At 47.1% G+C, this 23541-nt stretch overlaps 2 protein-coding genes across 2 annotated transcripts in view; one reads left to right on the forward strand and one right to left on the reverse strand.

The window, feature by feature from the left end:
- LOC131269716 (glutamine-dependent NAD(+) synthetase) overlaps positions 1-23541 on the forward strand; it is a 44343-nt gene that overhangs the window by 2086 nt on the left and 18716 nt on the right. The gene's annotated exons all lie outside the window — the stretch shown is intronic.
- Positions 1-23541, reverse strand: part of LOC131269715 (cytosolic carboxypeptidase 2-like) — a 31126-nt gene that overhangs the window by 1390 nt on the left and 6195 nt on the right. The window contains exons 2-13 of the mRNA XM_058272208.1: positions 18996-19177; positions 13160-13312; positions 9793-10025; positions 7563-7712; positions 7144-7450; positions 6966-7070; positions 6709-6884; positions 5211-5373; positions 4943-5101; positions 4780-4848; positions 1031-1264; positions 5-414 (exon numbers count right to left, since the gene is read on the reverse strand). Coding sequence (XP_058128191.1) covers positions 5-414; positions 1031-1264; positions 4780-4848; positions 4943-5101; positions 5211-5373; positions 6709-6884; positions 6966-7070; positions 7144-7450; positions 7563-7712; positions 9793-10025; positions 13160-13312; positions 18996-19177 — 2341 coding nt within the window. The remainder of the gene's footprint in view (positions 1-4; positions 415-1030; positions 1265-4779; positions 4849-4942; positions 5102-5210; positions 5374-6708; positions 6885-6965; positions 7071-7143; positions 7451-7562; positions 7713-9792; positions 10026-13159; positions 13313-18995; positions 19178-23541) is intronic.

Here is a 23541-nt window from a genome sequence, read left to right on the forward strand (position 1 = left end):
CTACCTTTCGCTGCCGCTCGAGCGTTGCCACACGCGCTCCTTGCCGAGGACGGGTGGGAACTCCTTGATGATGCTCATCACCATCTTGCTCTGCTCGTCCTCGTCCTCCGACTGGTACCGGTTGGCCGCGGATCGCACGATCAGCTCCGGCGGCATGAGGTACTGCGTCTCGCACCCGAGCAGCGTCAGCTTGCGGATGTTGTCCGTCTTGCGCGGCCGATTGCGCCGCCGGAACGTGCGCTTGATCGTGTTCTCGGTATCGGAGACGGCCGCCGGCGGCAGCAGCTCGTCCTCGGACGTGTACTCGAAGAAGTCGCTCGCCGGCTCGGTGGTCGGAATGTCCAGCACGATGCGCTGCACGCTGTGCGACTTGCGCCGGTAAGCCGGGCGCACCTGCGCCATCTGCTTCTTGTTCTGCCGGGAAAGCGAAAGCAACAGAGACCAGGGTCGCTCTGTAAGGCGGGTGTTTTTGGAAAGTGAAATCAGCGTGAAGCGATGCTGTGAGACCGGCTACCGACAATTTTTCGGGAGTGGTTTCAAGTTTCCCTCAGTAAAAGATTGGAAACCATCTTCTGAGTAACCACTTCTCTAATAGATTGATAACTTTAATCATAGACCCTTCTGATGTTGAATTCACGGATAGCATTATTACTATCGTGAGGGCGACATCAATCAAATAAGTGTTTATATTTTGATAAGTCATGCAAACCAGTCTCACCACTCACTGCTTCATGACGTTATGTCTTACTAGTCTCTTGGTTCTACTTGCAAGTCCACTGTACAAAGGAATATACACACATACACACATGTTCGGGAGGATTGTTTGTACAAATAATTTTACATAGCAGCATCCTGCAGATGTTTCGCTTATCAATTCCTCATCTGATTGTTGAAGTGAATGACTTATTCAATACTTTATCGGGTCACATTTATCTTTAAACAGCGTTGGTTTTTTTCGAGATTGTGCAACCTTTCAAAGTTCGCCCAAGACAGGGAAAACTTTGTCGTTGAAGCTGTGGAGGACAATTACCTTCTTGTTACCCTTGAGCTTCTGGGGCAGGACCGGCGACGATGGGGGCACTTTGAGCGTCGAGCAGCACGGGCCCTCGAGCTCCGCCATGCTGTCCTTGCCCTCGTCCTCCGAGCTGCTGCTGCTCGTGTCGCCCTCGTCGCTCGAGTAGTCCGACAGCGGTATGTTGAGCGGTTCCTCCGCGCTCGAGCCTTCCTTCGAGAGGCGCGTCAGTATTTTCATGCGCAGCTTTTCCTGGTTTCCACGGTGTGTGTGTGGGTGGGTGTTTCGGTTGCATTGAAGGAATAGTTCGAGAAGGAGGGGTTCGCTTGATGTAGTTCCCTAGATCTCTGGTTTGATTGAGGGCTTATTTCTTCTACTAAGATAAATCGACAACACTACAGCCTCTTGCCCCAAAGTCCTACGAGGCATGATGTGCCTTGGGAAAAGTTCTCTGAAGGTTTCCCGGGTTCACGGGTGGGTTTTAAGGGAAGTATCGGTTACCATAAGGTGATAAGGGGGGAACACAGTCCAAACTACGGCAAGCAAACCAACAAGTAAACAAACGCAAAGAAAAGTTCTACCAGGGGGTGTACTGTGAATCAAATAATATGTGTTTTAATCTATAATAAACAGAAACAGCTCGCGAGCTACGACGGATACAGATTGCACTAGAGTATAAAAAGAAAACAAAACAATGCGACCGGCCACCTCAGATAGAGCGCTCGTTCGCCCGTCCCTCCGCCACTCGCCGGTCGCCGACGGTGGTTGCCACTTGCCGCCCGTCCCCGACCTCCTCGTCGGCCGGAGGTTTGCGCGGCACCGTACGCTTTCGCACCACCAGTACCACCTTTCGCCGGCGCACCTGCCCCCCCTTGTCGCTGGTCGGCGTTTCGTTGGCGACCGGTGGCTTGCGGGTGGTGGCAACCTTCCGCTTCGCGGCCGCTTTCGCCTGCTCCCGCCGGAGCGCCTCCTGCTCTTCGGGCGTGCGGGGCACCGGTATGCGCAGGAAGTGCTGAAACCGCCGCTCGATCGCCTCGTCGCACGGTGGACCCACTTCCGGATGGTAGAGGTTCAGCACGAACCAGAGACACTGGCGTACCTTGCGCCGATACGCTCGCTGAAGAGGAAGAGGGTTGTCGTGGGGGAGGGTTGAAGCGTGTAGCAGGTGATTTGGCAGGGACAGTAAGGCGTGTGCGTGTGTGCATTAGTGTAGGCGCGCGCCGATCACGCATTGCATATATGGTATAAGCATAACATTAAAATAGCATTAGTATAAGCGTAGGCGACAAGGCTCCATCTTTTTTTTTCGCCGGAAAACGACAACACTGCGACTGGACGCGCACCGGACACGCACAACACTCGTAGGACGAAGCACCAACATGGATCAATATAGGCGTGGCCGTGTAGTAGTAGGTGTATCGTTGTATGGTGTGCCGCCACGGGTTGCCTTCCACTTCCGGTTGTAGTTCTTATGTCTTGTCCCTATGCTTGAGCTTGATATCGAATCCTTTTCGTTTTAGACATAAAAGAGGATACCATCACCAACACACAAACTCACACATACACACAGGCGATGTTCTGATGCTCGATAGAATTGTGTGTGTGTGTGTGTCACGGCCAGAACCAGTTGCGCCAGTTGAAGAGGAACGGTTTCTCCGGCTTCTGGCGCAGCGGGTAGTAGGTGTAGACCCGCCCGACGCTCGCCTTCCGCCGTCGATCCACCCGCTCCCGCTCCTCCTCCAGCCGCTCCGCCCGTTGCGCCTCCATCTCATCCGCCGTCCGGGGCACGGGGATGCGCGTGAACTGGCGCAGCTTGAGCGCGATCGCCGCCTCCGACGGTGGGCTGCCGTCCGGGTTGTGCAGGTTCAGCATGTACCACAGATACTTGCGAACCAGCTGCCGGTAGCCGCTCTGAATTCGGGCGGATTTCGTGGTTCGTGGTACCAAGGGTGTCATTATGGAGCACAAGGGTTCGCAAGGAGGGTGTGTGTGTATCGGTTGCACAGATAGGGACGCACAGTTTTCGATTGTGAAAGTACAAACGGACGCAATAAGTGTCATGTAGGCGAGCAAACGGTACGAACGTTTACGGGACAAATAATAACACTGTTGGTTGTATTAAAGGACTGTTCGCGGGGCCAATTCATCCGTATCAAACTGTGCTTTGCCCGTAATAACAAGCTGATTCCCCTGGAGCACGTTAGCCTTAATAAGAGTAACTTTGGTGAAAAGCTGTTTTTCATCTGTAAAACGTTGCGTGATTGTTTTGAATACGCCTTCATTGTATTTTAAGGAAAATAATTCTTTAGAATTGACATTTAAGATGTTGCTTTATGTTCACCAGCCTTATATTTGTATAGTTTTTCTTAAAACAGTTTTAGAGAGTTATATTTCACGTAGTTTAAGCAAATCAATGTTTTAATGAACTTACTGGTCAAATGTTAAAATACAATACCCTTAGCATAGCAGCACATCTGTTTTGGCTGAAACTTATTAACTTTTTCTTGACATACTTGAATAGAAGTTGTAAACTTAATTGATACCGGTGTAAGTAAAACTTGTTCAGCTAAAAGTGTACACCTTTAATGAACAGTTGATTCTAAGATTTAAAATACAGCTTCGTCATTATACATCGGCTGAACCGTGAAAGGGCCCGGTGAAATTGTGTTTGCACTCGGTTCTTTATGCCTCGTGTAATAAACTAAAAATCTTGAAACATAACTCACAAGCACTATTACAAGATAACTATATTAAAACAAAGCTTTTGATCGCAGAACAACTTCGAAAATGATAATTTTAAAGATTTGTTTCCCTTAAAATACAACAACGGCTCTTATAAAACAACCCCGAAACATTTGAGAGGTGAAAACAGAGAGTCGCGGGGGCAAGTAACTAGTTATTGCGGGTAAAGAACTGCTTAATGCTTGGACGAATTTGTCCAGAAAACAGTGTAAGATGCGGACGAATAAGAATGTGACAATACGAAGACAACGGGAAGAGGTTAGGGACCATTTACTAATGCATCTACTACTACTCGAGCTTCATACAGTTGGTCTATGGTAGGGTGTGCAACAACTTCCGGAAGCCTCAACACGAAGGCTGCGTGTGCAGCAAAAAAAAAAACAACTGACGTACATAGTGTTAGATGAAGTTAATGAAACGGTTAGGAACGGTTCCCTGGCCGGCCAGCGTCCTTTCCCTTTGGTGCGGTGAAAGCGGTAGTAGTCGCGTGTTTTTTTAAGGTGCAAGTGGCGGTGGCGTAGTAATTGTATTATTTGTGTTATGAGTGCGATTTGTGTTGGTGTACAGCTGCAGTTACACAACTCGTTTCGTTACTACTTCCACAGAGATCAAAAAGATTACACGTTGAAAACGAAGGGTGGAAACGAATGAAGAGCGGAGAGAAAGCTTGGGAAAGGCTTATCGCGCACAGAGCTTGAGTTACGGGACATTTTATTGCTGGTTGTGTGGTGTGATGCGTTAGATGCGTTTGTTTTTGCATCTTGCTTTTTTTTTACTTTATCATTGGACCGGTTAATGCTTTTTCTTGGCCTTTGATCACAGCCGCGCGAAAGGGATGGAACACAACCACGTCGGTGGATGGGGGATGATTTTCGGAACGACAAGAGGATGGGTGTTTGCGAAAGGACGGGGTCTCAGCTTTCATTGAGCCACCAGAAGCTATCCTGCTGCCGTGTCCGCAGCTCTTTCCGCAGCCTTTTCTCCCTCTTGCGTATTTTCTTAATGCGTCTTAGATAGTAATTTACTTTGATCGGATTATCGTCGTAGTAGTCCATCAGCGTTTCGCAGTACGCCCGACCGATGTGTTCGAAGTCCTGCAGGGTGGGGGTTGGGGAAGAAGGAATGGAAAACACATTCGGGTTGTGAAAATGGTCAACACATCCCGTGCGCCCTCCCCGCGCTACTCACCGCCGTGGAGAAGTGTGTCCCGGCGCGGCCTCCCATCGTGCTGCCGCCGAAGGACGCCTCGAGCGTGTAGCTGTTGGTGACACCGAGCACCCACACCACGATCCGGCCGGTGCCCTCCTTATTCTTCTGTACCTTAAACTTGCAGTTCTCGAAGGAAAACTAAGGAGAGAGAGAGAGAGAGAGATGGTGGAGAACCGGAGCGTTAGCGAGCGTGTGTGTGTGTGTGTGTGTGGACAAGTCCCGACTCAGAGCGATACCGGGCCCGTACCTTGTCGGCGACGTTTTTGTGCAGCATCAGCGGAAACACCTGCTCCAGCAGGCGCCGGTCCGGGTGGCGCTTGAGGTTTTCGCAGCCGTAGATGAACACGTTGTGCTTGCGGGAGTGTGCGTGCATATCGCAGTACATGGCAACGCCGCAATCTTCCATCAGTCTGGCGGAGGGGGAGGGGGGAGGGGAGAGCATTTAATGAAGAGCACTACAACGATGCCTCTTGTGGTAACACTAGAAGCCACTTGTCCTCAATTCCAACCTCAACCTCAACCTGTTTGTTCTCATTAACGTTACCAATAAAGTATCTCTCAATGGCGACATGCTTGTGGTTTTTGGGTGACTTTGTACCGGATAATCGCTCCTCAGCGCGACTTCTCGCTGTTATATTTTTAGCGACATCGATGGTAAATGTTGCCTACCTTTTTTCTGCGACACGGAACGCTCGTCACATAAACAAAATTATACGCAAAACTATCGTTTGAAAATAGACGAACGTCGAGGGCAGATCGTTACCGGCAGCTTCCTTCCCGACTGGGTCATTAGGGAACCAACAAATATGATTTTAATTGATCCGAACAGGTCGGTGTCAAAACGTCTGTTGCACGGCACACGACTTGACGTTGGTTTATTACCGGGGCATCCTATTAGGTATTGCCCAAACATCGACCAACTCATTCACACAAATGCCTCTCATGGAAACATCTTGCAGACACACAATGTTTTCTGAGGACTACCATTGATAGGCCATTTTAATTTGTTGGGGAGATTCTTTTATGTACCAATATTCATGAATCCTTTGCGATGATTCTCTAAAGTATTTCAATGTATAACGCAGAACTAACGTACCTTTATCAACCTCTGACAGATTCAGTGCCAGCTCTTTTGGTGAATTGTAATTTGTCGATTTAATTGCGTATCAGCCTCAGATGATGGGAAATTTTAAACTAAATAAGGATATCGACTTCCTCGACGTGGCTTGTCATACTCCCAGACGAAAAATATAACTCTAAGTTTAGCCGGTTTTCAACCTACGAGAGGTATACATCTCTAGGTGGCGAAGGCTCAGGAAGTCGGCCCTTAACCTATTAGAGCTATACATTTCCAGATGGCGAAGGCTTAGGAAGTTGGTCCTTAACCTATTAGAGGTATACATCATGTAGGTGGCGAAGGCTTAGAAAGGCAGGAGTAAATCCTCACCGATGTAGAAGCTAGTCGAGGGTCTTGAGGGTACGTCAATCGTGAGTGATACAAGATTTGTTTGAGATTCAGAATTCTTGAAATATTGAACACAAGTTTATGATTCATGAAGTAACAAAAATTAATGATCCACAGAAGATGAATGCATCGTTGATCTTCATGAATCTCGTAAGTTTTCGTATCATTAATTCAGATTCACGAGTGTAACCAAATTCAACTAAGTACTACTCTGCTGTACTCTCGTTAGGTTTCCAGCTGGGGAACAACATGTGGTTTCAAGAGCTAGAAAACCACCTACCTTCTTATCATTGCCTTCGTGTTCCATATCGAGGGATAGGTTTCGCGTATAACCGTGCGATACTGGCGGTTTAGGTCGCGGCCGGTGAGCGAGCTGCGCGTATTGCCGACGATGACACCGTCCGGATTGAGCATGGGAACCAGCTTGAATATGAACTTGTGTCGCAGCTTCTTCGCCTTCGGTTCGGGACAGAGAGAAAGAGAGAGAAAAGAGAGAGTTTAATGTCTGGTAAAGCTATGGCAATTCACAGCACCTACCACATACGAATCACCGGTGATGAAATCCATCAAACCCTTCATCATCCACGAAGACGGACTTTCGCCCGGATGAACACGTGCGGTGATGATGACTGCTTTCTTTTTCTGTCCAAAACAAAGGCGGTAAATCAAAACAAGGGCGAGTCCCTATTCAGGTTGGTTGGGCCAGTGGACGTACCTTCTGATTGTCGTCCTCGTGCGTTGTCGGCGCGGTTACGGTGAGATAGTAGACGTTGTTGCCGGCCAGCGAGCGGCAGAGCAGCCGCAGCTTGCAGAACTTCGACTTGACCGGGTTGCGCTGGATGCACATCAGATAGTCCTGCAGGTCGGAGTAGGTGTACGGGTAGCTGTGCGCGAAGTAGACCGTGTCGCCGTCGTACTTGAACTCGATGTTGAACGACAGCGTGAACGAGCTGGTGCCGATGTACTCGTCCTCGTCGTCATCCGCCGGCCGGTGGTGGTAGTGGCTGTAATTGTACCCATTGCTGCACGCAGCAGCGACCGCACCCGGGCGTTTGGGCGCGAGAATGGAGTTGTTCGACATGAGCAAACCCGTAGAAGCGGTTGACAGGCAACTCCACCTGCGCGGCTTCTTACCTGCTGTCCTCGTTGCGGAAGTAGGCGATGTTCTCCCCGCACCGCCGCCACCCGACCTGATTGCATTCGGCGTCCGTCGTCGAGTACATTAGCGGCCGCATGCCCTCCTTGTACAGGCTGTCCGGTTTGGTAAGATTGATGATGGAAAATCTGAGACCCAGAACGAAGCGAATTGAAACAACGGTTAAAGCAATTCCTTTTTATGGGTCTAGATAACGTAGAATTGGTATATATTCGCAAAAGAGTTCTACGGAGCATTTAGAAAATGGGTTAAGCTCGATGCCGTAGAGACACTCTGTTCCATTGCTATAAGTCAACCTTGGTTTGGTGAATGAATATATAGTTCTAAATGAGGTTGCGCTCATAAGTTCACTGAAAGTCAGGCAAACCTGAGATTCATAGACATATTGGTAGTATAGTTTAGTCGAAAGCTACCAAAAACTATAGTAATAAGGACTTAGAGAAATTTGCCAGCTGTTTATTGTTTAAATTGACGTAAAAAGAAGTGTTATTGGGACAGGTGAAACATGTAAACAAAGTAATATACTTAAAAATTAATGTAAAGTTTAGTTTGCTGCAAGAACTTTCTCATTTTCTTTATAGGTATAGGTAAGTATAGGTTGTATTATGGCAACTGGACGTCATGTGGACTTAAATTCGTCAGGTTTTCCCGTGGTCTTTCTTCACGGTTCGCTTCTTTGGCCGTCTTTGGAGAAAAAAGCATGGCCTTCGGTTGCCAAACAACTGTTCAGCCGTTCGCAATGGCGCTTAAAATAGCGCCAGCGAAGGAGACGAAGCAGGCAGAGCCAGGTTCCAGCACACCTAGCGCCGCCAGCATGGTTTTTGATTTAGGAAAATAAACACGGTAGTAGCAATAAAAGGTTCATGCGTGTCTGTTCCGTTTCATTTCGCATCGAACGAAATGCACAACGTGTACGGCATGTGCTTATGGCAAGATGAGGAGTAGGAACCGTCCCGATGGGGCGTAAGATTCACATGTTTCGCACAATATATCGCCCGATCGGGCACGCTTGCAGTTTCCATTTCGGAAAGGGACCGTAACACGGCCGGAAGATGACATACTGCGCGCTACGGGAGCCAGAGTCCGGTCCGGTGACAGTGTCGCTGGTTGTAGGGCGCTATTTATAGCGGGCGAATCCATGCAAACGGTCGCCGGTTCGCTTCTCCCGAGAAGAAATTAACATCAAAAACTCGAAAAACAAACCACAAGATGAACGACGAAAAGATGGAGCCGATAGTCACATCGGTGGCAGCTGCGTCGACTTAATTGGTGTGCGCGCCGTGTCCTGCTCCTGTCCCCGTTCCACTCTCTCCCCCCTCTTCTTTGGGCCTGGTATTGGATGGTCTCGCCCGGTCTACCAGAGAACAACATGCACGCGCCAAATGGCTCTGTCGAAAGGTTCCGAGTTGCTGCTGAGCAGAAAATCCCGAGAAAATCCGCAAACCCCGGCGAGCAAAACATCATCCCACCATCACCCCGAACCCCCCACCGTCGTGTTGTGCGAGCAGCAAAACACGGAACTCTTTGCGCGACGCTCGGGGGATCCCAGGGAACAGCCGGAAAATCAGCTGTTGTCAGCCCGACGACGCTACCGTCCGGGGCGCATTTGTTGATGGAGATGGTCCCGACGCTGGCGGTGCGTCGGATCGTTAAGCGCAATAATCCGGCCATTTCTGCGCTTGCAAACAACACGCTCCGATCGCTTGGTGCGCGTGTGTGGATATTTATACACGACCAGGGAACGCCCAGCGCTCCTCTCGGGGAAGTAATTAATGGCGGGCGCTTGTATGTGTCGTTCGCTGGGACAGGGGAGGAAGGAGCGGTGGCCGTGCTCTTTGGGCGATGATGGAGCGATACACACACACACGCACACGAATCGAATCGACGCGAATCCACAACTGATCACTTTGGAGCGTGGGATGTCTCGAATAGATGTAAGATGACACCCTGCCCGAGCTGCCAGAGCGACGTGTCGCGCGTTTTGCACACGGCCTGCCAGAGATCGGTTTCCATCAGCACGCGGAAATATATCGACTTGACCATTGATGGGTGGTCTGAACCGGTTGATGAAAGACGATCCTGTGAACTGGTGACACCCAGCTGTTTGTTTTATATAGCAAGACACTGGTTACGTAATGGTTACACCCGAAAAGGTGAGGGTTTATGACGAGTTCAGGAGGACTAAGAGATAGAACGGTGGGGACTTACCTGTAGACCACCTTCGCCTTGGTGTTCTTGACCTGGAAGTAGAACCACTGCGTGTGCCGGTTGGTGTACATATCCGGGCGCAGGTAGAGCTCGTAGTACGTCGGTGTGATCTTGATCGCCCGGCCGAGGTTACCGCTCTCGAAGCGCGACTCGAACACCAGGTCGTCCGGGTCGAGCGGCGTCGGATGGGCGGCTGGCTGAGCCTTCGAGCCACCGACGGTCGAGCGGCTAAACTGCGGACAGAAATCGTAAGCCGATGGGTTAGTAGTGTAGTCGCTGTTGACCGCACCGTGCCCGAGAACACCACTCTCGCCGAGCGCCGATGAAGGTGGTGGTGATGTTGGTGGTCGTGGTGGTGCACTCTGCTCGCCCTCCGAGTCGTCCGACTCGTTGTCGCAATCGTCGACGCTATAGTAGTCGTTGCTGCAGCTGCTAGCGGTCTTCTGAAGTCCTGGAACGGCCAGTACCAGGTCTCGTTTTCGTTCGAATGGAGATCTAGGGCCAACTTCTGGGCTACAGCTCGTGCTACTGCTGTGCGTGTCAAGCGCTATGGCTGGAACCTCAGGTTCAAACACTGCGCAAGGAGTTTCAGGATCTTCCAAATGGGCGTCAACACCCTCTTCACCATCAACCTGGGTAGTGTCCTCTGGAGCTCCAGAACATTCTGAGCCTCCTTCGGGAATATCAGGTCCCAGCGCGGTACCCCTTGGTACTACCATTTCAAGGGGTTCAAAACAATCGACACCTATGCCTTCCTTCGAGCTACAGCTCGTGTCCCGTTGTAGTTCCAGCACCACTTCCCGCGTCTTTACACAATCTTCGTCTTCAGCGACGGTACTGTCAGTGGCGTAGCCATTCCCGGGAGCGCCAAAAGCGTTGTCGATCTCTACGATCCTCACTTGGCGTTCGGGGGTTTCGGAACATCTCACCGACGCGTCCAGTTCTAGGTGAGGCTGCAGCGGCTCCAGCTCGCTGCTATCGCCTGCCGAGCCTGCTGCCGTCAGGCACTCATTTTGCTCATCGTACGGTCGCACCTCGCGCGTATCGTTCATCTCGTCGTACGAGTACTGGTAGTCGTCGTACTCGCTTGGTTCCCACTGGAGAACTCGCGCCGCCAGCTGTCGCTGCTGCCGCAGTAACCGGCGGCGGAGTATGCGCAGCTGGCGCAGCGTAAGGTACTCCGCGTCAGGCGGTGGCGTCGGTGGCATCGCCTCCAACGGTTGCGGCGACTTCCGCCGTCCCTGACCGGTCTCCTCCTCCTCTGCCAACGCTTCCGGTGGCGGCGTCGATGGCGAACCGTCGTCACCATGCTGTGCCAGGCAGGAAGGGACGTAGGGATGTAAGGGAGGGTAGGTGAAGGTTGGAGGCATTGGTCGGTGGTGAACAGTGATGCGCATACCGCATGCATCAACATGTGCAGAAGCGATAAGAAATGGTGGTGGATGAAACGTGGTAGGGGCGGTGTTCGGTGTGGGGTCAGTCGATCGTCAGTGTAGGCGTCGAGGTGGACGAGAAAAAATAGAACCGAAGAGCAATAGACAGAACAAAAAAAAAAAGAAAACAATGGAAAGGAAAACTAACTAAATAGAAATAGCGGTAAACACAGAACGCAACAGCAGAGGCAGAGCGAGCGGTTCAAGCGGTGGTTCACGTACGTCATCATGTCTCGATAATGAGCACAAAGACAAACATAAACACGCACACACACACACGGACACTGCCCAAGCGATTCGCGAGGAGAAGCTGGGATTTCCCGGGAGGCAAATCTTAAACTGTGTGTGTATAAGTGATGGGCAAAAAGGGTCTGCGACCGGTTTTGGAGCGATCCGACTCCGGTACGAATCCAGATCAAACTCTGTTTACCGATTTATGTTTTCTGTTACCAATATTTAGTACTAGTATTAGTTGGTACAAATGCGTATTGCAAGGCAAGTGTAAGCGACCGCAGATTTTTTCTTAAAGTACGTTGACTTCCGAGCGTCTTTAAACAATTTTTTTTAATACAATCTTTTTTGATAAAATTATAGCCTTCAAATATATTACTGCACTACTATTTTAGTGTAAAAGGCTGATGTTGATTGCTGGTGTCACCCGCGAAATGGGTGACGTGGCAGTAAACGTGTTTATCAACAACGTAGGAGCAATCTGAGCTTAGCTGGAACAATCCGGATTTGGCAGGAGCAATCCGAAGTTGAATCCAGCTTTTTTAATACCCTTATTAGTGGAGCAATAGGTGGAATCGCATACGGATTTATGTAATTTAAACGATCGTTTGTACTGATTACAATGACAATTTATTTCGACGAAAACGATTGACAAATGCATCCAATTCTTCGAAAATAAACGCTAGACGACAAATTAAACGATAGTTAACTAAACAAATCCGTATGCGATTCCACCTAATATTACTGTCATTCGATTTTGGAAAGTAGTGTCTAATCGTGTTTGATAGCACTTTTGCGGTCACCGGGCACGACCGGTTTCGATTTGCTTTCGACTGAAATGTTTATGTCAAATTGGCGATTTGTTTACTTTTTGCTCTGTTGGTTACAACAGGTTTTGTTCGCTACTCTAAGTTGAACAATACGCTAAATTTGAACATAAAATGATCAAAGAACTGCAAAACCCATTTGGCTGAACTTTGTGTCAAACGCCTTTATGTCAAGCGCGCTGCCAAGGGTCTATTTTGACAGAAAACTGCTGAGCTAAGATGACAGTAAAAGTCATCGTGTAATAAGGGTATACGGATTTGGGAGTGGTTTTAGCAAAAGCGGAGTCGGAGTCCATTCCCGATTTCCCATCACTAGTGTGTATGTGTGCGGGTGGCGATGCGGTTGGGGAAGGATGCGGGGCAGTGGGGCAGCGGGACATTTAGTATTTGTTTACGAACTTCGTCTTTCTGGCGCCGGCCGCTTTAACGATGGCTCGTGCAGGACACACGAGGACAGCACACTGGACTCGACTGGACCGGTTAATGATATGCACGCTCTTGGGATCACCTTCTCTCCCCTTCGTCTGCCTTCCTCGACCCGTCCACCCTCTTCCTCCCGCTCCGTTTTGGTAAGCGAGCTGGCCACTGGGAGTTGGTGTTTGCTAATGGAAGAGGTGTGTTTTCCGTCGTCGTTCGTACGAATGGCAAAGCGCAACGGCAGCAGGAAGGACGAGCACAATATGTACAGAAACAGAGAAATAGACACACGCACACACACACCAACAGCAACACAGCGAAACACAGCGAGAGCGAGCGGTGGGCGACACGGAAACGTCACGGACAACACGGGGGCGGCTAAGGCGATTGGATCTCGGTATCTGATCTGCTGCGGGCTTATCTGCTATTAGTGGGACGCGCGCCTAGAGGGTCACTTACGTAGTGGACGGCGCTGGTGGGATTGTAGTTGTACACGATGATGCCGTTCTCCTCGCCTACCGGGCGCGGCTGTAACTCCTTCCCGGTCGGCTGGTAGTACGGTTCCGGCGTTTCCGGTGCGTCATCCAGATGGTACACGCGCTCCTCGAGTACCTGTCGATGTAAACAGTTTTGTAAAAATATCAATCAGCAAATGCTACTAGGTGAGCGGTGTCTGCTTGGTCTTATGTAGGGTTTAGCTTCGGGAAACTCGAGGATAATAAAGCGGGAGCTTTAGCCTTTGTTATCGTCCTTTTTGTCTTTACTTTCGGCGAGTTAAATTTCACTTGGTTTGTTCTCATTTCCTCCTCATTTAGTTCAGTAAAGTATAATTTATACATTCTTACCATTTAAACACAAACATTTCATTCATCTTTTGTAAAGATGTCTTCCCTCTTGTATTATCAACTTTTGAGCTAACCCGTATTTGTTTTGATTTGTTGTTGTTGTAATAGTGGTTAATTTCAAGCAAAGGCTTTTCTCATTTCTAATTTACATAGTAACGCATCCAAAGTTTGAACAAAGCATGGAACGAAAACAAACTCTGTAAAGTTCAGGCATACGCAACTCTAAAATCAATTAGAGGTGTCACTTTTTAACGTAAAAAATCTATTTCTATTTTCCAAACATGTACTTTTGTATTCAATTTCTGTTTTCTTCCGAAAAAATGAATGTTGAAAACACATTTAACACCTTGTCATTGGTTCTAAAAAGTTTTTATCCCATAAATAAATGAAAATGCTACATAAAAATTATAGTAATATTTAATATCAACTCTTTGGGATGCTAAGTCTTTGCTTTTAAAAAAACCGTCGGTTTAATAAATGTTATAAACTCATTTTGTTAAAAAAGATTGTAGTAAAAAGTGTGGTAAAAACGCTTGCCAGGCAACGTGTTAAATCATTTTTGAATTATCAATAGTAATCAAAAAGTAAAAACACCCAAAGATAATCAAATAATGATGTTCTAAAGATCCTCAAAATATTACAAAAGTATGAAAAATTGTAACATTTTGAAATAGACCGCTCCAAAGCATACGGGAATTTGTTCCGAAAAGCAATACTATGTCGTTGTTTAGATTTTATTCCACACTAGAACTTGATCCTCCTGTCCTCCCCAACCGTTTTCAAATGTTTTGTATTATTCATTGCGCACTTCTTCAAGCGCCAATCCCTTTTCATCGTGTTTTGTTGCGTTTCATATTCAGCAACGTATGTTAATGTTGCTTTCTAACCTTTCCGTTTCATTTAATTTCCATGTATCGAAGCACGCCGAGTGTACGTCATTAATATATGTTAACGATGTTCGTACTTTCTGTACCATGGAATATTAAATGCGCATGTATCGCCTACGCTAGGACCAAAAAATCAGCTCCTTGTGGTTCCTTGAACTCCCGAAAGACGTTTCCAATGGTGACCTTTTCGACCAAATTTAGCTCCAGACAAGGGATTAGTGCGATCGTAGCCTATCGTTAGCAAGTGCTGGTGCAATTAGCAGCTTGGCAACACGTTAAACGTAGCATACCGCAATTAGGCGATTGACTAGACCAGCCAAAAGGGAAAAAAACGCTAGCTCCGGGCTAGCAGTTCGTATTAGCAATTTAAATGAACCGATAACGAAACCGACCGAATGTACACGATCGGTTCTCCTTCGGTGGACGTTCAGGAAGCAGGGGGGAGGTCGTTCGGTGTGTAGGTGTGAAAAAAGGTTTTTCAATCGAAAAACAAGCCGTTCGTGAGTGATTTTGTTTCGTTTTGCGGTGACGTAACTTGGACGGTGGATTGAATCAAGGAAAGATGATAACCGTGCCAGTTCGTTGCGCCCAGTGTGCTGTTGTACTTGACAACTTCTCCCACATTTCGTTCCCTCCCCCTCCCTTACCTTTGCCGGAGCCTTTTGTGTCGGTGGAAAACCCGCCAGGGCAAGGGGCATTATCATCGCACACCTCTTTGCCGAGGGCAATCCAAGGCACAGGGACAAGGGAGGCGGGGGGAGGAAGCATACGGGTGGGGGTGGGTGGTAAATCGGATCGATTCTGAGCCCTTTTAGTGGGCCACCCGGGCTTTCCCGTGTCTTTTTTTATTTATTTCCTCTGTTCTGCCGTCTACGCTAGGAAAACGGGGTTTTCCCTCCGTTTTTCGTGATGAATAGACACCGGGAAGGGAGAGCGCAAAGGGTGGGCTTGTGAGGTCTAAATTTAGCTCTTCGCGCTTCCCGTAGACGGGGGAAGAAAAAACAAGCGAGTGAACTGGAAAGGGGCAACGGACAGAAGTCATTGTACCTTATTTTAATGGAATACCCGAAATTGCATGTTCCACGGATTGAGCACGTTTGGTGTATGTGTGTGTGTGTGTGTGTGCTTCGATGAACGTAGGTGCCAGGACGAAGCGGCCGGGGGGTATACCTTATCGGTTATTATGGATTCCAATTTCTTCGATCGGCACATTCTTTTCTTTGGCCTTCCAGAAGAAAGCCAATCGGTAGCTCTCGAAGCAAGAGAGGGGTACGAGGGGAAATTTCTCCGTAATTGGAAGGCTTTGCTGATGGAATTTTTATTCGGCTTTGGGCGGCGCCCTCTGTCGGCATCGGTTGGAAAACCCAAAAAGAGTATTTCCGAAAAATAACGAACCAAAGAATGCTTCCCGCACAAAAGCATAAAGGTACGGCACTTGCGAGGTGCTGTGCGGAGTGTTTCCCCCCGAGGCGGGGTGGGAAAAAGAAAATCTCCCAAAACGTTGACGTGGAACGACAACAACAGGAAGAAGAAACGAAACCGAGCGAGTAATAAATAAACGTACCATCCAGGGCTCCTCTGTTGGCCGAGACTCGTCTGTGGTTTTGGGGATGGCTCGGGGGTTGTGGGAGGGATTTGTGGGCGAGAGGGTAAATTAATTTCACCTCCTCCAACCACCCTCTGGCCAACGACGGCTTCGACTCCGAAAGGAGGTTCCCTTTGATCTTCATATTTAACCAATCCAACCTCTCGGAAACGAAGGCATTCCCGGGAAATCCTTGTGGGTCCGTGCACGTGTACGTGTGTTTGCGTGAGTGCTTACCCTCTGACTGGCGTATGTCGAGAAAGTGTGTGGTTTTTTTTTTCCTTTACATTTTCCATTTTTCCTTCACCACTTCGCTACAACAGCGCGCGATTGCGATGAAAAGTTTTCGCGGCGCGCACGATAGGAGATTTGTCTGATGCTGGTGGGGTGGGGGGGAGGGGAGTGTCCGGGGAGACGTCCAAACCAGTGCCCATGGGCTTCAAGCGGTTGTACTTTCATTTTCCGCCTGCAAAAAGTACAAGCCCGCGCGGAAAAGCTGGAAAGTTTCAAGGCTCCGCAGGGCGCGTGGGGAAATCAGTTTCGCTCGGACATTCGACCCCGGCGCGGCTTTAAAATGGAGGTGGAATAATTTTCCAGTGGAAAAATGAGTTTTTCCCCCTTCTTTTCCCTCAATCTGCTCTGCTTTTCCGATCGGAAAGGAGTTCGCCAGTTCGTTTGAAGAAGAAAACTTTCTCCAAACCAATCCCAAAGCAGCTCCAATACGCTCCATGCCTATTTGTGTGTGTGTGTTTTTATGTATGCATGTGTGTGTATGTGTGTGCATATGCGTGTGTGCACTCTGCATACGTTTCGGGGTAGTGGGAAAAAGCCGGTCTTTTCCGTTGCAATAAATCATCAGATGAAAGCAGAAAAATAAAAATAAAGCCACTCTTCCACCCGTCCCTCCCACCCTTAAACTAAACGTCACAAAAGGCCACAACCGAAACTAAATATAGTTTCCTAAGCCGAATGCGCTACACGTCACGCAATGTACGCGATTCCGTGTTTTTAGGGGCCCTCTGCGTCATATAATTAGCAGCACAAGGGAGGGAGAAGTTTGTTTTTGTTTTTATTTTTTATGCTTTATGTGGCGTCAAAACCTGCTGGAACAATTTCGCGAACTGCAAGTTGGAAGCGCTTTCCAAATCAGAAAGGAAAAAAAAATCGATATATTTATATACTTATTGAAATGTATTTTGAAAACAAACCAAATAGATGTTAAAATGGCAAACTACTAAATACATATTTTATTGATAATTTGTCAACAAACCAATAAAGCGTAAGATGAAAATATGGTAAACAATATATCTTTTAACGGTTTCCAAGATGATTGAATTGATCAAAGATCAGATGGTAAACAGGTAAATTATTTACGGTTTTTAAAGCAAACCAGTTAACCTCAAGGATGAAAACTGGAAACTGGAAAACTTCAGAAATTGAAGCAGTTTAAGCTCCCCAACCGTACAAAGCGACACCTCTTCATTGTAAAGAACAAAGTTTAAAGCCAAGAGTGAGTAGATCGTTGCTGCGTCGAATTTAATCTCTTTAAAATTATTTTCCATTTTTTTTCTGTTGCGTTTCCCTTTTGATTTTTTATCTTTCCTTGCGTAATTATTCTGTCGTCAGAATCAACAAAATCAAATCGGTCGCATGCTTTGATCGCGGCGCTTCCCAATCAAAGGCAGAAGCAAGATAACATACGGGTTTCGAGTTTTTTCCCCTTTGGGGGTGCCTTCGGGGTATTTTCCTAACCCCCTTATCTACATTTCCCCGAATCGGTGGGCCCCCCGCTGTGACGTTCTGGTATGCATAATTAATGTCTTACTTTCCGTTCGAAACGGAAAGCACGGCGCTGATCAGCGTTCGGGAGAATCGCAGCAGTAATAATGAACCCCGATGGCAAGCTGGCTAATAAGGCAAGCGTAAGGGCAGCAAACAGAACGAAAATCTCCTTCCGCGGCACGTTAATTAACATACACCGGGTAAAATCGCAACAAAGCGCCGGGAAAACCGAAAGCTGTGTGGGGGTTTATCGTAAGTTTTTTGTTTGTTTTGTTTTTTAGGAAACATGTTGCGAGGTCGCAGTGTCATCGCGACCAGGGCAAGGGTTTAAAGGAGAATTAAACGGTGGAAGAAAAAAAATGAATGGAAAACAAATTCAAACAAGGAGTAAGGAACCGTGATGTGGCAGTTTAATTTTGATTCCATTCTCCTTCCTTGCTCTGTGTGTGTGTGTGCTTGTACTTTAGTTTTTCTTTTACTTCTTTTATTTAACTTTGTCTTCGAATTTAGGAGTGCTTGCTTGTGGATGGGTTTTCTTTTTTTTTTCTTCTTCTTTTCCCATTCGCCTCTTCAAGTGAACGACCATGCGCCTCCATTGAATGCGATTTTCCCATCGCCTCACAACGTGTGTATGTGTGTGGCGTGCGTGTGCAGGTGTCGGTGCGGAATCCTTTTGCGACACAGACAACCGGTTCAGCTTTCAGCGGCTTTCGCCCGAGCGGCTTTTTACCCCCAATTTTCGTTGAGTCATTTTCCAGGCACGAAGAGAGAGAGAGAGAGATAGAGAGAGTGGGAGGGAGTGGTAGTCAAAGTTTGAAGTGGAATCGCGCGCCAATGGTTTGAATTTGTTTTTTTTTTGTTGGTTTTTTCTTTCAATTCGGTTCATGATTGAAACCAACCCCTGGTTGTCTCGCGTTCCGTACTTCGGTTAAACACCTTTCTTCGCTTCCTTTCATTTCGTTTTATAGACACATTTGATTTTGTTTTTTCAGTCCGTGTTTTTTTTTCCTTCGTTCTTGTTCACTGGTCGGTTTGTTTGGTTGGTTGGGATTGTCTAGTCTGAGCGTCTGCTGTAGACCTTTCTTGTGTTTGCGTTGTTTATTTTTTTTTTCGTCGCGTGAAATCGTGCTTCGCTCGAAGGTGCTTGTGCGTGTGTGTGTGTGTGTTTGCATGTTTGTGCACCTTCTTCACCTTACCTGACATTCGATGGGCCATCGGGGAGCCTGCTGGGGGCAGTCATAGTCTCGTTCCTTCGGCAGTGCGAACAGTTCACGCGGCTCCTTGAGGCGAGCGATCGGCCGTAGCGTCTTCGAGTCCGTGTTCACCTCGAGCTGGTGCGTCTTCAGGCTGTTCGACAGAAAGCTGCCCAGGTAGCCGGCTGATGAAAACGTTTGCAACAGAGGAAGAAGAAAGAAAAAAAAAAGAAGTTAGGTTAGCCCGGGGAGTTGGTACTGATTTTCCAGTTTTCTCGCTGCCTTTATTTTCTTTCTTTTTCTGCCTCCGAACGAAACCAAATCACGAACTTTCACCCACCAACCGGTGATCATATCCGGTTTGCTTCCCTTCGCGAGTGATGATGCTGAAAAATGCTCTTATTATCCTCGGGAGGCTAAACTAGTTAGCAAGGGTTCGTGAAAAGAAAAATCTCGAACAAGTAGAAAACAGGTTGGCGTTCGGTAAAAGAACCATAAAGGAGTTGAAACCAGTCTACCTATTTAGTAAGAAGTTCTACTATTCATAAGTAGTAACTAATTTAAAATAAACTTCAGCCGTCCTTCGTCAAAATGTGCTAAGTAATTATTCTATTTAGAATAGTTGGTTGAATAATTTGTTTTATAAAATGTTAAATCAAGCGAATTCTGTTTTATCTCCCCATTCCATACTCTAAACTCAAAAAAAGGTTAAGCACTGATTCAATTTGATTTCCAAGTGTAATTCTTCTGTTCTTTTAACACGTTCACTACAAATATGGGGTGACAGGTGGGGTGACGCAAGTTGTCACGAAACTCATATATTATTACTATAATACAGTGGTAAGCTATCGTAAATGTACAAATTTATCCTTTGGACAGCTTGATTTATTTGTTGCTTGTTTAAAAACAACTTTCAGTATATGTTTTACAATCAAATTGCATCAAAAATTGTTGTACTAAAAAACCGTTTTAAAAACGCTTGGCAGTTAACGTGTTAAATACTCGTAAAAGCGATATTTGCAACCACACTCTCGAGGGTACGTTCTGTTTCGGTACGGTGATTTTTCTTTTAATTGAAACCTTGATCTTACACTCTTAAATAGCTTTCATTATCGATGTGATGCAAAATCACGCCGAAAGAATCTCTCGAGGAAAATTGATTCAAAAAAGGGTTTCTCCTTTCTCCTGCGAAAACTTTCAAGAAACCTGGGGAACGGGTGGTGGCGGGTGGGGGTGTTGGTAAAGGGTGTATGGCACGTGCATTAAAAATGTATGACCCTTAATGAGCTGCTCAACGAGAGGAGCCGTACGAGCCAACGTGCTTTTGAGACGCGTGCGGTCGGAACTTTTCCGCCTGGATGCGGTTGGACGAGGGGAAACGGAGGGTGGGGAGGAGGGAAAGGTGACGGGAATGAAGGTAAGGAAAGGGTATTTAGCGCTCAGAGCGGATGACGGCGTTCGCTGTCGACTGCCTGCTGATGATAAACTACGCCGATGGAGGCGCCTGGTGGTTTGTTCAAAGTGAATCTTTTTTTTTTTCTTCACCCCCGCCAAACCGCCATTTTTATTCACTCTTATCTTAATTTGGCACCAGTCAAACAACCCCGAGAGGCTAGAACCGTATCCAACTGCCGGCTGTCAAGCGCGAGTGTAAAATGTCCAAATGCACTGACAAAATCACCCAAAAAACCCCCGTGAAGATGAGCTGTCCCATCGATCAGCTGTTCTCGGAGGGTGGGGGTGGGGACGCAAATGAGTGGCGACCGAATGTTTACAAAAACATTGCGCCGTGCGTTTCGCTTCGCGGTCGAGCCGTGGCGGGACATTTTGCTGCGTCCGCGTCGCTTTTTTGATTGAAAGTTTCAGCTCGTTTGGTTTTGGTTTTTTCCTCCTATCGGTTTTTCGTGCTGGTGTGCGGTTGCATCTGTCATGAATGCATTCCGGGGGGGGGGGGGGGGGGGGGGGGTAGCTTAAGGGTAAGTTTCGACTCTTTGCCGCCAAGAGTTTTCCGCGGGAAATCTCTCGCACGCAAACAAAATAGGATGATGCGTACCGAAAGGTTGGTGGAAGGTTTGATCAGGGTCGCTTTTTGATCGTGGAAATAAACCGGAACCGGGACGATCCTACACTCGCACTTACATGCACACTAACACGCACTCACGCACATACACAACACTCACAACACTCTAAGGCACGGTGGGACGAGCTTTGTTGTGCCTTTCGCGTTTGTTTTTGATTTGTCGGCTCACAAAACACGGCTCGATTGGGTTGAAAATCGCAACACACACACGAAAAAAAAAAACCCGGCGGATGGATACTTGCAGTCGCTCCCGGAGTTGCGTGTATGTTTTTTTGAGGTTACGCGACGGGGTTGTGTTGTTGTGCCACTGCTACCGAAATGACTGACCAGGCGTCTCCACCGCGTAGCGTCTACCGAGCGACTGACGGCGCAATCCTGCGACCGCCTGGCTTGTTGTCTCGCGAGCGCACCGTGTGTATGCATGGGAATGTCTCGAGGGAACGCTGCTCAACCCCTCTTTCCCGCCCTTTCCCATCATCCCGCCAACCCGTGTTGTGGCAGGCGCTTTCCTTTGTGTGCACCCGTGTGCCCGTTTTATTTTTCTTTCCCTGCTGCTTGCTGCTGCTGCTGCTGTTATTCCTTTAATTTTTATGCTCTTTTTTCAACCCCCCACCCCTCCCTCCCACCCCTTCCACCACGTTTCGTTGAAAGAAAGCGATGGCGAAGGGGGGGAGCGCGCGAGCGCGTGTGTGTGTGTGCTAGAGCGAGCAGGGAATACCGATGGTGGTGTTCCCGGTGCGAGAGAGCGCCTGTGAATGTCGCGAGCGAACCGGAGCTCTTTGCCTTTCGAAGCTCAGCTGATGCAGATTTCACGTAACCGTTACGCTTGCACGGTGGGAATGCAGCCGGCCAAAATGACACAGTCAACTATTTCTGGTGTGAGAGCGAGTTCTGTTTTGGTCTCGTGGTTTGCCGCATTATTTCGTCCTGCGGATTTTACCGTATTCTCTTAACGGTTTAAATTCCTCCTTTTCTAATTTAGTATTAACAATGTATGGTGGTTTGCCGTGCATTGTGACGTTATTAGTACCAATATAAACGTATGTACATATAATATAGGTATAAACACGCTGACTGCCAAGCGTTTTTAGCATACTTTTTTAGTACAATCTTGTTTTTAAAAAAATTTGTTAGTGACTTTAATTAAACCGACGGTTTTCGAAGACTAAGCAAAGACTTAGCATCCCACAGAACTTGTCTTGAATATTACTATAGTTTTTATGTTACATTTAGAACTAGTTACTGCTGTCACCCTTTTTTTTTGGTGACGTAGCAGTCAACGTGTTAAAACTATTTTCTACTACTATCACAAATTCAGATACAGTTCTTGACCCAATCCAATTCTTTATTTGCCAATTACTCTATTCCATTTAGTAGATATTTATCCGATGCTAATGATATTATTTATAATGTTTGTATAATGGTGTGTTATAGGTTACGTGCGACAAAAAGAAGTAATATTTTATAATGCTTTGAGAAGCATTGGTTTTCGTCGTATGGCCAAGATTGAATTTTTCCCCGTTGCCATTACTTTAGTTTTAACTTATTTTATGTTCGGCTTAAGTTTTGTCCATCGGTTGTATCCAGCGTGAACTTTTTATTTCTCTTTTTAATCATAACAACCTGCTGCTTTGGTAGGAAAGAAACAAGAAAACTGGGAAATAGGGAGAGTGGAACCATAACGAAACCGCCGGATGGAGTTAGGAAAAGGTAGGAAGGTTGGATAAAGAAAAGAAACTCGTAAGCATACGAAAGATGCGTAGGCGACCCGACGTAACGCAGGCAATGTAAACCGGGAATCATTCTCGAGAGCATCACACCAGCATCGGTCGTGATCACACCGTGTCTTGCCAGTGAGTGTGTGTATGTGTGTGCATGTGCATCCTCTAACAGGTTGCAGCGGGGCGAACTTTTTCGAGCGGTACGCAACTCTTGATGCACTCGAGATGACGTCGCTTGTAGCATCACCAAAACAACACCGAATTTGTTGAAACCGTCACTAGGCATTGATGGAATTTTAACACATTCGTCCATCTTTTGTTTGGTCAAATTATCAAATAAAAATAGATCCAACATCAAACATTCGGTACGTTTGTTTTTTTTTCTAAATATTTAAATGCCCTTGTTTGTTTCGGTAAAAATAGGTTGTTTATAAAAATGTTTATTTATACTTATCATATGATCCTTTAAAATTATCTAGGAATATTTCCCTTCGGACTATGTAGATTTGTCCATCGTTTCTCCATTTTGTTTTCGGGCAAAACTTCGTTCTTGTTTTGCTTGTTTCGAAAACACATTACCTGTTTCCATTTTAAACGTTTGATTCAATTTTGTCTCGTTTTTGAGAGGTTATGCTTTCTTATTTCTTGCCGCACCCGGCTTGTCGATGTGTTTTTAGACAACTCTAAGTGCCATTTTAGCGAAGTGGTGATGTATGGATGTTTCTTAACCTGTTTCAACAACTTACTT

The sequence above is a fragment of the Anopheles coustani genome, chromosome X, assembly GCF_943734705.1.
Source record: "Anopheles coustani chromosome X, idAnoCousDA_361_x.2, whole genome shotgun sequence".
Taxonomy (NCBI): domain Eukaryota; kingdom Metazoa; phylum Arthropoda; class Insecta; order Diptera; family Culicidae; genus Anopheles; species Anopheles coustani.